Source organism: Eulemur rufifrons, chromosome 9 (assembly GCF_041146395.1).
Source record: "Eulemur rufifrons isolate Redbay chromosome 9, OSU_ERuf_1, whole genome shotgun sequence".
NCBI lineage: Eukaryota > Metazoa > Chordata > Mammalia > Primates > Lemuridae > Eulemur > Eulemur rufifrons.
Genome location: NC_090991.1, coordinates 51,945,254 through 51,959,111, shown reverse-complemented (window position 1 = coordinate 51,959,111; position 13,858 = coordinate 51,945,254). Strand labels below are relative to the sequence as shown.

Genomic DNA, 13,858 nt, shown 5'->3' with positions numbered 1-13,858 from the left:
CCATCCTCCTCCTGCCTCACCCTCCTGAAGTGCTGGGATTACAGGTGTGAGCCACCGAGCCCAGCTGGTTTTTTGGTTTTCCTGTTTTTTGTTTTTCCCCTCTCTTTTTAATGTCTTTACAGTGTTGGGTTTGTTGCTGGCCTGCTCTGTGCTCAGTCAGTATTTAGCAAATAATCATTCAGCAGTAACTTTGGTCATTGGATTTCTCTGTCTTACCCTTGAAGACAAATTATTTTGTGTAATACTGAAAGGAAGAATGTCTTCTCTCCCTGCAAAGTAAGTGCCTCTCACCTGAGACTTGTAGACAGAATTCTAAGTGTGAAATTTGCCAAAAACTGCTTGTGAAACTAGTGGGATGGTGTCCTGCTCTAGGCAAGGTATAATGGTAGCTAATGCTTCATAGCACTTGGCGCCATTCGCTACATCAGTTACTTTATGTATATGAACTCATTTAATCCTGACAACTGTACCATGAAATACTGTCACTATCCACATTTTACAGATGAGGAAACAGAAGCATTGAGAGATTAAGTAACTTACCCAAATTCACACAAATAGTAACTGGCAGAGTCAGGGTTTGATCCCAGCCTGTAGCGTTCACGTGTTTACCAATCAGTTGTACTGCACCATGAATAAGTTGATCTTATATCTAAGGACTTGAGACAAGGTCCTTAAGGAGGACGCAAAAGAGGAAGGAAGAGGATTTTTGTATGTTCATAGGGGTGGCTAGGGACAAGATCAGAAATGAGGTTGAAAGGAGGATTGATGGACACCTGCTCCACCACTCTGAGCCACTTCGTGTCAGGAAGAGTGAGGATGAGAGGCTGCAGGAGCTGATGTGTGAAAGACTGTGAGGCTCTGGGCTCCAGCAGGGCCATCCTGGGCCCCTAACTAGTTGTCACTCAGTGTGCAGTGAGGGCCATTCTTCACAGCTGCTCACCCTGCCATGGGCCACTGTGTAGCTTTCACACCTGACTGGGCACCGCTTCCCCTGCAGAGCACGTTTGTGCCTAGTGAAGCAGCAGCAGGCTCACAGTGGATGGGGGTGCCAGGACAGTTGGGCAGTGGCCAAGACGCTGGAACAAAATATAACAAGAGGCCTTGTGCCTGAGCACATGTGAAGTACACTGTGTGGGCAATCCAGAAATAACTGGAGAAACTTCAAAGAATGCATCAGAATTCCTGAATGAGCAGGAAAGGACTCAGAGCTTGTTGAGACGGAAGTGTTAATGTTACTGTGATCTCATTTGCACTCATTACTAGTGAAATCTAGTACATTTCAATTTCACATACACTAGAATTATTATGTAGCCATTATACAAGGCTAGTGCAGATCTATATTTATTGACATGGAAAGAGTCACAATCTACTGATAAGTGACAGAAGTAGATCACAAACTGAACAGAGCGGGAGTCCCCAGTGCTATTCAGGGAGGATCTGGGCTCTGAGTCCAAGGAGAAAAATCCACTCAGCTGGACTGCTGTGTTTGGGTGGTCACTGACAGGTATCCAAATCCCACAGTAATAGAAAACAGAGTCTTTGGAATATTGAGGTTAATTTCTTAACCCAGAAAGGAATCTTTCATTTTATTAATAAGAACATGAAGGAGGGTGGGTAGTATTCCAAGCAGTTGGCTGCCTGCATCCAGAACATTTGCACCAGTGATATCACAGGAATGGCCGGCACTGTTGGTGGCTGTCTTGCACCTATTCTTCCTCCATCTTATGAACCTAGATTCTGTTCAGCTATGAAGCAGCGGTCTGCTTCAAGAGGGGCAAACCCCACCTCCAGCTCCAAGGGGCAGATCTTGCTTAGATCTTGCACCAAACATGATAAATCTATTCCGTTTGTCAGGTATTGTTTTAAGAAAAGCTCTGTGATGTGCAATTCTGGTCAAGTTTAGGAATATTTTCTTGCTTTTAAAAACAACATCCTCTCTTCTGGCTTTGGGACACTGTGAAGGTGTGATGCTTGCGCCTGCCGTAGCCATCCTGCATCCGTGAGGCTTCTCTGAGTAGGCACCGAAGGCTGCCAGAGTGGAAAGGAGAAAGAACGCGAGTCCCTCATGATGCTGTTGAACTGCAGAAATCGCCAGTCCTGAACCCCCAACCCTCAGACGTCTTGTTTTGACTCAGAGATACATTTTTACATTTTAATATCCTTGAATGTGAGCTGTATCTTTAATGGCATCTTAGTTTCAGTACAATACACAATGTCAGATTTAGAAAAGAAATCTCCTTATTGTTTATGTCATTTTAAGTTGGCTGTTCTGTTAGAGTCAAATCAGCCTAAATGATAGCAACATTGTCCAAATCTTTTTTTACAATAATAATTCCCTGGAAGGAATAGATCATGGCAAAATACAGAAAATGAGCTGATGTGTGCATATTTCCTTTCTGAAATAATAACAGCTTATGTCCATGAAGTGTTTGTGCCAGGCACTGCTGTTAAGTACCTTTTATAAGCACTGTCTCATTTGATTCTCACAAAAACAATGTCACTATCCCCCCATTTTGCTGCTGAGGAAACCAATGTACAGAAAAGTTAAAGGAATTCTGAGTGGAAGCATCGAGATCTGAACTCAGACAATGCAGCCTGAAAACCAATGGTATGAACCACCATGCTGTGTTTCCTAAAACATTATACTATGACAGTGGAACGTTTTTGCTTAACTACAGTGATTTTAATTCATCCACCTAGAAAGCACATCATGAAAACATAGAGGATTTTTTTCCCTAAGACTTCTCAGGACCATGAAACAGTGCCATAAATCCTGTTCAAAAATCTGGGATCACTGAACATGGCTTTAACTTTCTAGAGAAAGAAAAATATAACAACATAAGCCCTGTTTATTGAGAATAGACAACCATGGAGTTGTGGATTGTTTCTGTGTGTTACCAATAGTGTCCAGGAAGAAAAGCAATGCATTTCACTCACCTGCTTGGCAGAGCCATTGCCTCTAGATTATTACTTAAAAATGGATTTTTTAAAAATAAAAATAAATGAATTTGAAGAATATGTAATACTCCACAGACCTCTTCTGCTATTTCCCGGACATGTCTTTCCTTTCCCAGAAACCTCTGCCTTCTCATAACTGTTGCATAACCTTTGCTTGAAGTGTTGTTTGTCCCTGTTGCCTTGAAATTCCCCTCCTTCATCCTTTTTTCTGCTTAGCAAATTCCAACTCATATTTAATGCCTCTTCTATGAAGTCTTGGCTGGGCTGCTGCAACAATCCCCAGGGGGTTTCCTCGTAGCACCTTTCTTGTGGCAGGTAGTCTAGCACATGTTCCGCAATCAGGCCGACCTGGAGGAAAGTCCCAGCTCTGCCCATGCTATTGAGTAACCCTGGGCAAATGTTACCTCACCTCTCTCTAAGACTCATTTTCTCATCTGTAAAATGAGGAGGAGGATGATCATCTGAACATCACAGGACTGTTTTAAGACAGTGCCTCGCAAGCAGTTAGCACAGTCCCTGGCACAAAGTAAGCGCCCAATAAATGGGAGTTCTTGTTACTTGAACATACTTCTAACACTCATCCCATTGTTTATTTGTTCTTACGTCTGGCTTTTCCGCTAGACTGTAAGCAAGACAAGGATCAGATCTTCATTCTTGTTTTGTTTTGAACTCTTTAGGTCATCTTTATTGAGGTATAATTTACGTACAATGAAACCCTTTAAAATGTGTGGTTCAGTAGTCCAATAAGCATATACTCCATGTAACCACAATCTCAATTAAGATTGAGAACATTTTTGTCATTCCAAATAGCACCTTCATACCCTTTTACAGTCAGTCCCCGTATCCAACTCTGACCCCAGTCAACCACTGATCTGCTTTCTGTCACTATCAATTAGTTCTGCCTGTTTCAGAATTTTATAAAAAATGTAATCAAACTGTAGGTACTCTTTTGTGTCTGGCTTCTCTCAATTTACCCATGTTCTTGCTTATATCAGTTGTTCGTTTCCTTTTTATAGCTTCGTATTATTCTGTTGTATCAATATACCTGTTTGTTTATCCATTCACATGTTAATAGATATTTGAGTTCTTTCTAGTTTAGAGTTAGTATTAACAAAACAGCTGTGAACATTTTTGGAAAATCTTTTTTATGGATGTAAGTTTCCATTCCTCTTAGGTAACTTTGTAAGACACTGCCATAATGGTCTCCCAAGTGTTTGTAGCACTTTACCCTCCCCCAGCAGTGTGTTACAGGGCTAAGATGCTCCACATCCTCACCATCACTTACTATGGTCAGTCTTTAATTTTAACCACTCTAGTGGGTGTGTAGTGGTATCTTGCTAGGCTTTTGATTTGCATTTCCCTGATGATTTATGATGTTGATTATCTTTCTATATGTTTATTGGCCATATGTATATTTTTTGGTACAGCGTCTATTAAAACCTTTCTTCCCTTTCTTTATTGGGCTGTCTTCTTATCATCAAATTGTGAAAGTTCTTTATATATTCTGGATACAAGTCCTTTCTCAGATTTTTGTTTAGAAAATATTTACCCCCAGTCTTTCCAAGAGCAGAAGTTTCATTTTGATAAAGCCCAATTTATCAATTTTTCTTTTATGGTTAGTGTTTTTTGTATCCTGTTGGAAGGACCTTTCTTTCTCCATTGAGTTACTTTATCCTGTCTGTTTTTGGATCCCATTGATCTATGTGTATGTCCTTATGAAAGTCACACTGTCTTGACCTCTCATTTTGTTTCTTCATCTTAGCAAGACCACTGTGGTCTGCTTGGGTTTCCCCTCCTAAGCCAGGGAATGTCTCGAGGCAGTCATGGGTCACCATCCTGTGTGCTGTCTATTGTCAAGTGTCTGTTTCTTATATTTGGCCCAGTTTTCTGGTTGTTGGTGGCAGAAAGTCTTAATCCATTGCTGTAACCACAGTGCCTGGCACACAAGCACTCTGTAATGTTTCTCAGCACCTCCAGACACCGTCCATTATAGTGTCTTTTGATTGGGAAGATCTGTGGAGCCCCAGAGATCATCTGATCCATCCCCTTCACTTCACTGCACAGTTCTTTTCCTGAGGAGGTCATTAGTCCTTTGCATCCTGGGCACCAGCCCACCCAGTTTCAACATAGGTTTATTGAATGGGGAAACTGAGATGCAGAGAACAAAAGGTCACGTGAGCAGGCAGGGCCGAGCTGGCAGAGCTAGGTTTCCCAGGCTGGGATCTTTCTACAGCACTAACCGGCAGCAAAAGGACTGTCTCTTTCATCGCTCTGTCACTCCCAACACATAACACAGTGTTTGCACATTGTAGGCTCCCAATACATGCTTGTTAAATAAACAACCAAATGAACAAATTAATTTCTTTTAATGCGTAGTTTGAATGGCTTCTGCGTCTGCATATGAATGTTAAGTGTGCCTGTGTGTTTTCACATAGGAACAGGACTGGCCCCTCCTGCCCAGGCTCATAGGCTCAGAGTATGTCAGTAAATCTTTTTTTTGTTGTTGTTTTGTTTTAATCCCCACTAGGGGGCACATGTGTACCACAAAGAGGGTCTGTCCTCATTAGGTACAAGGACTCAGTGGATCCCTCTCAAAGCCACCTTTTGGTCTCCATGCCCTGACCCTCCCACTGACAAAACAAATAAAACAGCCTTCCTCTCCAGCTCCCCCATGCCAGCCGGGCTGCTGGCTGCCATCCTCTTCTCTCCCCAGGGCCCTGCCCCTGGCCGAAGGAGGCAACAGAGTGGCAGTGGCAGTGACTGTGAGTGATGGCCTCATCTGTCATCTCTGCCCAGGGCCACCGCTTCCTCCCTGAGGGAGACTGATGGGTCCTAGAGAGGCAGCTCTCTTCCCCCGCTCACCTGGCAGGCAAGGACTAACCTTTCGGGGCCCAGAGTCTGATCTGCCTTTGAATGTGAGCTCTTGTGAGAGAGAGCAGTGGGAATGACCCTGGCCAACATAGGCATGGCCAGGGCGGGTCCACAACTCCATTCTTTGTGCCCTTATAGGCAGGTCACACCCAGAATTTCCTCACAGTCCCTGACTCTAGACTCAGGCCCTTTCTACCCTGAGCTTTGGCATCAGATTTCCCAGGCACAGGGCCTCACTTCACTGCTAGCTGGGAGTGACCTTGAGCAAGTTCTGTGAACTTCACTTTCCTTATTGGATAATGAGGATAACAACCGTTCCTGCCTCATAAATGAGACAATGCATGAGATAAAGCAGTTGGCACACTGCCTAGTCATAATGAGTGTTTGGTGTATGTTAGCCATTATTAATCATGTTACTAGTATGGCCATCATTTTATTAACGTAAGCTTCGCTGTAAGCCACTTTGCCATTCTCCTTTTTTGAGGTTCATGAAGAAACATTATTTTCCTCTAGCTCTAGACCGTGGGCTTCTTCCTACCAGGCTCTCTGCAGAGGGGCTGCAGGAGCTGAGGCAGCTGCTCTCCCACCACATTTTGTCTGCCTCGGATCAGGCACCACGCCTTGCCCATCGGGTCTTGGACCAGGGCCTCTGCTGTATGCCCTTGCCCAGGACTGTCCCGTGCACACATACATGCAAGCCCACTTTTGGGGTGGATGGGCATTCCCCAAGGTCGCATCTGCACCCTGGGGAGACACAGGACAGCAACAGCTGCTGCAGCTGCTGTGGCTACTTCCCGTGCCCCCCCCCCACACCCCCACTACCTCATTAGTTCTCTGGTCATGCTCCAATCTCCAGGAGAGACTGGCAGCAACCCTGAGTCTCGGTCACAGAAGTAGCAGACAGCAGCACTGCCCTGCTCCTGGCTGCTGCCCTTGGCCACCCTGCAGCTCCCAGCAGCCTTGTCCCTGTCACTCAGGCTCCCACCAGCAGAGAGATTAGCATTCAGATGGAGGAAGGGAAAGCATCAGGGCAACCACCTCCTGTCTTCTCGAGGGGCTGAGACTCACTCATGAGGCAGAGCCAGTTGGGGAGGTGCCCAGGCCAAGACCCTACTGGAGGTTGGGGCAGGGCTCTGGGCACACAGAGCGGCCATGGTGGTCCCCTAGTACAGGCTTACTGGGTGTTCTCCCCACTCCAGCAGTTCCACCCTCTGCCACGCTCTAGTTTGTCTCAGAATTGCCGATTGCCCAGCTCTATATGTGCAGAGAGACAGGGCAGGAAGGACCGCAGGGCAAGGAGGGCAGGAACTCCAGCTGTTCGGAATCTACCACTGTTCAGTAACTTACAGTTCACAGATAATTGTACTAGCTCACATGCATGGGACACTCACTAAGCGTGCTAAGCACTTCATGCACATTATCAAATCAACCCTTACAACAACTCTAAGAGATAGGTACTCCTATTACCTCCTCTTACAGCTGAGGAAACTGAGGCACAGAGTTGTTCAGAAACCTACCCAAGGCCACAGAGAGGAGGTGTGGTAGAGTCACGATTCAAATCCAGGCTGACTCCAGATTCCTTGCTCTTTCCCTCAGCTCTGTCTCTCTGGTTGCCCTTAACTCCTTCTCTACCGAGCCCCTGAACAGTTCTGCTCCCACTTCCAAGCAGCAGCTCTTTGCAAGGAAACAGGAGGGGAGAAGACTCAGCCTCTGTGGGGACAGTGTCATAGTCGGGATTTAAGTGACTCCCCCACTGAAAGGTCCACCCTTGCACAGGCTTCACCGCAACCCCTGTGACAGGAGCAAGTGGGCTGAAGAAGGGACGCCTGGGTCCTGGGAGCCTTCTGTAGTGGAGTCCTAGGCTGAGGGAGGCGACTTTCTGCAGCAGTAGCTGCAAATGTGCAGATTGCGCGGAGAGCCCAGGGTGGGAGAGGCCCCGGGAATAAGAGGCGAGCGTGGGCTGGGTGTGCGGGGAAGGTGTAAACACAATCTGCTCCCACCAAAGCCAGCCTGCTCCCTGGGGGACAGAGCCCCTCCCTCCCAGCCCACATGGCACCCCAGCTGCCAGGGCCCAGGCAACCTCCAAGCCCAGGCAGCCACATCCTCCCACTGCCCCAGCAGCCCCTTCCTCTCTCCTCCCCACCCTTCATCTGGAACGGACACCTGGAGGAGCCACCATCTCCAGCACAGGTTCTTACGGTGCTGCAAAGGGGCACCGCCTTGTGGAGTGTGTCTGGGCCCTGTGCCAGCTCCATAACCTTGGCCTGATGAGTCCTCAGAGCAGTGGAAGGAGATGGGCAACTTGGAAATGGCGGAAAGGATGAGGTGACAGGAACATGGCAAGTAGACCAGAGAATGAATGCAAAGACAGGATCAGGGAACACAGACTAGGTCCCGGGAACAGGGCCCTCTGGCCCTCAGCCTGACAGTCCTGTCACCAGGAAGGCTGATGCCTCCCAAGACAAAGACAGGTTGATAGGAGCTGAGACAGGTGGTCACGGGCTCATGGCCTGGGTCAGGTGGGCACTCTGGCTTTGACGGGCTCCTTGCCCTAGTGTGACCTCCCCCTGCCTCCTCCCTGCCCTACTTTGAGAGGCTCCCACAGAACTGCCTCTGCACACACCCCAGGCTCCTGCAGTACCAGCAGCCCCTCCCCAGAAGGCTGTGCCGCCTCCCCCATCATTCTGAGTGGCTTCCGAGTGGGTTCCCTCTCATCTGCTGCAGCTCTCACCCTTTTCCTTCCTTCCTTCAGATGTGGAGCGGCGGCTGAGGTGCTGTTGTCTAGAGAACTCCTCCGTCTCCTACTGCCTGAAAGTCAAGGGCAGGGGCCAGCCAGGCAGAGAGACATCGCAGCTGGGCCCGGCAGTGGGGGGCTGGATGGGGAGGAGAGATGCGTAGGCAAGGGGGGGCTTTTGAAGATTAATGGCTGTGAGACAGTCGGGAGCAGCTGCCTGCAGGGTCTGCGCTGGATCTCGGGAACAGAAGCGGAAATCTGCTTTTATCTCTGCTCAAGATCGTGCAGGGTTGTAAAGACAGAGAAATGGCAGAGCAGCTGGGGGCAAAGGAGGCAGCGACCGTGACTGAGCAGTCAGCAAATTGACAAAAACAAGTGTCATGCGTTTTCCCTTCCCACATGCTACTGCCCATTTGGAACACACGCGCGCGAACACAGAACACATTCAGAGGACAAGCTGTTGGTTGCTTCCCTCCAGCTGCAGGCAGACGTGTCACAGATCCAACTGGCATTTCTTATTGAAAATTTCAGCAGAGCAGCCAGTGCCAGGATGAGCTCTGGGGACTGGGGAAAAGCCAATGCCACAGGAGGTGAGTACCACCACGGCAAACCGACACTTGCACAGCCCTGGACCAGCGGCCCCAGGTCTAACAGAGTAGCTCCTGGGCTGACATACAGGCAGTCAGGCCGACGCCCCCTCCCACACCAGGCAGCTGCAAACTGTTAGGTGTCAGGGAGGCCGTGCCATGGTGGTTAAGAGCATAGGCTCTGCAGCTTCCCTGCGAGCCCTGGTGCCCCCACTTACTAGCTAGGCAATTTGGAGCAAATAATTGAACCTCTTTACATGTTTACTTATTTATAAAATGTAGATAATATTCCCAGTCTGTGTGGGTTACTGCAAGGATTGAATCAGAGAGTGCATGGAAGCCCTTGATCAGTAGATGTGAGTTACCGGCTGTCCCTTGGTTCTGGAGTCTCCTCGCTCCTCACTTTTCCTGCCCCTTGCCTGGGCTGCAGGGCTGTCCTGGAATTAACCTGGCTTCCTCCAGCTCAGCGGTCCCTCAGAGAAGCCTCAGAGAGAAGGGAACCCCTTCAAGAGCAATGGGCATCTCTGCTCCTCTTGCCAGCCCCAGCCAGGTCGTGGTCGGGAGCCCCACAGCCAGGGCCTCGCGGGGAGCGAAGACTGGCAGGTCCAGGGCCTGGGAGGGAGGCGTCTACCTTCTCACTGCTGCTTTCCCAGTCTCCCTGTTGCTGCTGCTTCGGCTCCCACAGCGTCCTCCTGGGCTAGGGGACAAACCAGGACTTGAGCTGAAACAGAAAACCAAAACAGACCATCACTTTCTCCCATGCTCAGAGATGGGACTTGTGTTTTAGAGTGGACATTCCAGAGCACCATCTCTCCCTTAGAAGTCCCCAAGCACTGCCCTCAGGCCTCCAGCACAACCGCCACCTCATCCCCAAGCCTAGAAAATGTGGTCGAGACCACACCTGGTTTGCTACAAACTAACCCTTGCCCATGACCTGGAACACAACAGGCTCAAGGCAGGAGCTGAAGGCGTGAGTCCACCCACCTGCCCTTACCCTCCATCAGTGACTGCAAGAGCTGAAGATTGCCTTCTGTGTTCCCATATGGCCAGGCCTTGAATATTTCTTCCTTCCTTGTCCCCAGCCCTGCCCTCTGCCCGCCCAGATCCCAGCCCCGCCCTACCTGCCTGGGCCAGCTGATCCCAGTCTCTGGGGCTGAGCCCCACCTGCAGAGGTCAGGGGTTACTTCAGAGGTTCTTTTTCCCTAAACAGAGGAAAGCACTGGAGTCAGGAATGAAAGGGGTGACCTTCCCATGCTTCTGGCTCTCCTTTTCCTCCTACCCCCATGCCTAGTGATTCACTCTAATATTGAGGGGCAGAAGCACATAAGAAACCAGTTGGAATTGATGACAGAGTAACTGGAGAGCAGAAATGTCACCCCACTGCCACCCCTAGCCAGCCCTCTGTGGCAGCCACAACCAGCAGGTGACTCCTCCATGTCAGACCAATTTTTCCAGTTAACTGGGTCCCAAGGAGTTAATAGGCAACTGCTTCCTTCTGGCTAAGTCACATCACGCCAGGCCTGGCCAGATGGTCCTCTGATTTGGCCTTTCCTCCCCTGCCAGGAGGTCCAGCCCATTTCATGTAGAAGAGACACTGCCTGAAAATCGGAGGCCTGATGCTCTCACATGAGCCGCAAATTAGATGGACAATCTTGTGCAAGTCATTTAAATCTCGCAGTCCCTTGGTTTCCTCAACCATTAACGAGAGATAAAAGGTACATCCTGCCAAACCTTCGGGGGTTAGGGAGACTTCCAAGTGAGTTAACAAATGAGAACCGTTTGGAGAACAAAGCACCGATCAAGTATAAAATAACAAAAGAACGGCTAGCTAGCGTTCATTGAGCAATTACTTCGTGCCCTCACAGAAACTTCACAACCACTCTGTTACTAACCCCAGTTTACATAGAAATAAAATGATTATGCAATTTACCCAAAGTCTCTCAGTGAGAAGCAAGCCAGGACTTAAATTCTGGCTGCCCAACCCTGGACCCAAACTCAATAGTGAGGACCAGTCAGCATTTGAGTGTCTCCTGTGGGTGAGGCCCAGTGACAGTCATTCTGTGTGTCAGCCCATTTAATCAGTAATATCAATCAGCCACTACTGTGATGATCTCAGCTAGCCTAGTGAGTTGAGGAAGGGTGTCCCAGAAATGTCTCTGTGTCCTGTGCATGCCCACAGCTTCCCACTGGGCCTTCTGACAGAATCCGGGAGAATCCCAGGACCAAGACGACAAGAAACAGAAAGACTCTGAGTTCTCTCGGTTGCCAGTTTCCACATATCTAAGGGACACATTGCAGGCAGGTCCCCACTCAGAAACAGACATAAAGGGTCACAGGCATGCATGCTACTGTACCCGCCATCTGAGAACACCCTGTGTGGAGACACCCTCCTGCCAGTGGGCCCTGGAGCCCAAGGACGTCACAGGATCTTTTTTTGCTCTTGTCTAAAGAGTAAGAGAGTCACTTTTCAGACAGGTCTCCCATGCTAGGTGGGTCCCAAGGCACAAAAAGAACATCTCACACATAGGTACTTAGTAAATTGTTGGCTGATTCTTTTCAGTGTTTCCTTGGGCATAGGAGCCTCTATCATAGAATGACATTGGTCACCCAGGGAGAGAAAATTCTGTAAGTTCCCACAACTTCATCCCCTAAAGGCCACATGGCTTCAACCTAGGGAAGAGTTAACTTCCTGGCCACTGGAGACAGCGTCCTGCCCGAAGGGGCTGCCCAGCCAATGGCGCTCAACACTGATGATGTCATGCTGCTCCTGCGCCTTCTATTGGGGACTGGACAGCGAATCCTGCTGGAGGTTCAGGCAGTGGAGCTGCTGAGGCAGGCGGGGGCAGAGGAGGAGGAGGGGGAAGGGAAGGGCGAGGAAAGGCAAGCAGAGCCCGCAGAGCTGGTCAGCCTTGTCCCTCTCTCCACTCCCCTGCACCCTCCAACAGAAGGTGCTCCTGGGGACCACCCGCGCTTGAAGGAGCCAGGCAGAGCAGCTTTGGTCCAGAGGAGGGGGCTGGGGATTCCCATTCCCAGCTGGAGAAAACAGACATCCAGCCTGCCTACCAGGCATACAGAAACAGGGCAACAGGGGAGAGGACCAGGATACAGTGCACACACGTGCACACACACACGCATACATGCATACACATGCACCCCCAGACATGCACAGCTTTGTAACAGCTTTCTTGGCAGCATCCTCCCTCCCCCACCCCCACCCCTTTTCTGCCTCACCTGACTGAGGACTGGAGGTCTGTGTCCAAGCTGCTGCCCATAACTGCCCCATCCACGCCACTGGGCTCTCTGTGGGAGATAAGAACAGGCAGGAAGGGCTGGGGCCAGTGCCCAGCCACTCCTTGCTCCTCCACAGGACCTAGCCACGTTGAGCTATGGGACTGGAGGCTGCAGCCTAGTGCCTGGGAAGCTCCAAATTCCCTCCATTCTGAGCTTCGCAGGGGTTCCTGGCAAGTGCCCTCCCAGCCCCCTGGAGGTCCAGGCAACCCCTGCCCACCTTCAGTTTGGCTGGAGCCCAACTCAATAGTTGCTCCCCCACCCCAGCCATAGCCCAGTCAGTTTCTCACGGTTGGACGCGGTTGGCAAATCGGCGACGCCAGAGCATGGCCAAGGTGCTGAGCAGGAGGAGGGTGGTGCACATGGCTCAGCTGCCCCATCCCCTCCCAGACCAAGTCTGCAGAAGACGGCCACAGGCGAGGGGCCAAAATGGCCCCGCCAGCTCTCAGGAGCCACTGCTGTCTGTCCTGAGGTTCCTGTTGGGGATGGATTAGGAGGCTCAAGCTTCTTAGTAGGGTCAGCAGCCTGACCTTGTGAGGACTGATTAAGCTCACCGGGCCCAGGTTCTGCCCTCCAGTGGCAGGGTCAAGGCATGCACCATGGCACTGAGCAAGTATTCAGAACGTAGAGTTGATAAGACTGGGCCTTGCCCTCAAGGAGCGGACAGTCTAGATAAATGCTCTGTCAGGTTAAATAAGTGACTGCAATAGAGTGACTCAGGAGCACTTTGGGAGTTGCAAGCATCAGGTAAAGGTTCAAAGGAGGAGCTGGGGGCATCTGAATGTGCAGGTGCTCAGGGAAGGATGGGCCCTCAGGCGGAAGACTCTGCCCAGGCTGCTGACATGAGAGCACGTGGCATCTTCCAGTACCTGAAAGTTGAGTGGCAGTGGACAATGATGTCACAGTGGAGGCATCAGGAGAGGAGGAAGAAAGGGGAAGAATATTAGATGATGAAGGCAGAAAGACAAGGGAGACCAGAGAGCGAAGGGCTGGCTCAGTTTTACCCTCTGGACAATCCCTCCAAACTTCTGGGTACACACCTTCTTCTGGGAAAGGCACAAGTGTGCACTCACAAAATAGATACATGCACCTACTTATAAACTATATGCTAGACTACGACACAAATACATTCCTGCACCTTAAGACTTACATAAAATTTGTAAAGGATGAGACGAAAAGAAATAGAATTAAGATTTCTCGGCCGGGCGCGGTGGCTCACGCCTGTAATCCTAGCACTCTGGGAGGCCGAGGTGGGCGGATCGTTTGAGCTCAGGAGTTCGAGACCAGCCTGAGCAAGAGCGAGACCCCATCTCTACTAAAAAATAGAAAGAAATTATATGGACAGCTAAAAAAAATATATATATATATAGAAAAAATTAGCCGGGCATGGTGGTGCATGCCTGTAGTCCCAGCTACTCAG

General features: G+C 49.6%; 1 protein-coding gene across 1 annotated transcript; it reads right to left on the bottom strand.

The window, feature by feature from the left end:
* Window positions 1-10,330: 10,330 nt before the first annotated feature.
* PRCD (photoreceptor disc component) lies at window positions 10,331-12,802 on the bottom strand. The gene is made up of 3 exons (XM_069481831.1): window positions 12,729-12,802; window positions 12,382-12,450; window positions 10,331-10,352 (listed from the first exon to the last, which is right to left on the bottom strand). The coding sequence occupies exons 1-3, from the start codon at window positions 12,800-12,802 to the stop codon at window positions 10,331-10,333; spliced, it is 165 nt and encodes a 54-aa protein (XP_069337932.1).
* Between the last annotated feature and the right edge of the window lie 1,056 nt (window positions 12,803-13,858).

Coding starts and splice junctions, on each gene's coding strand:
- PRCD (XM_069481831.1), bottom strand. CDS start 12,802: ATGTGCACCACCCTCCTCCTGCTCAGCACCTTGGCCATGCTCTGGCGT. Junction 12,451..12,728: donor TTTGCCAACCGCGTCCAACC/GTGAGAAACTGA, acceptor TATCTCCCACAG/AGAGCCCAGTGGCGTGGATG. Junction 10,353..12,381: donor GACCTCCAGTCCTCAGTCAG/GTGAGGCAGAAA, acceptor TCCTCTGTTTAG/GGAAAAAGAACCTCTGAAGT.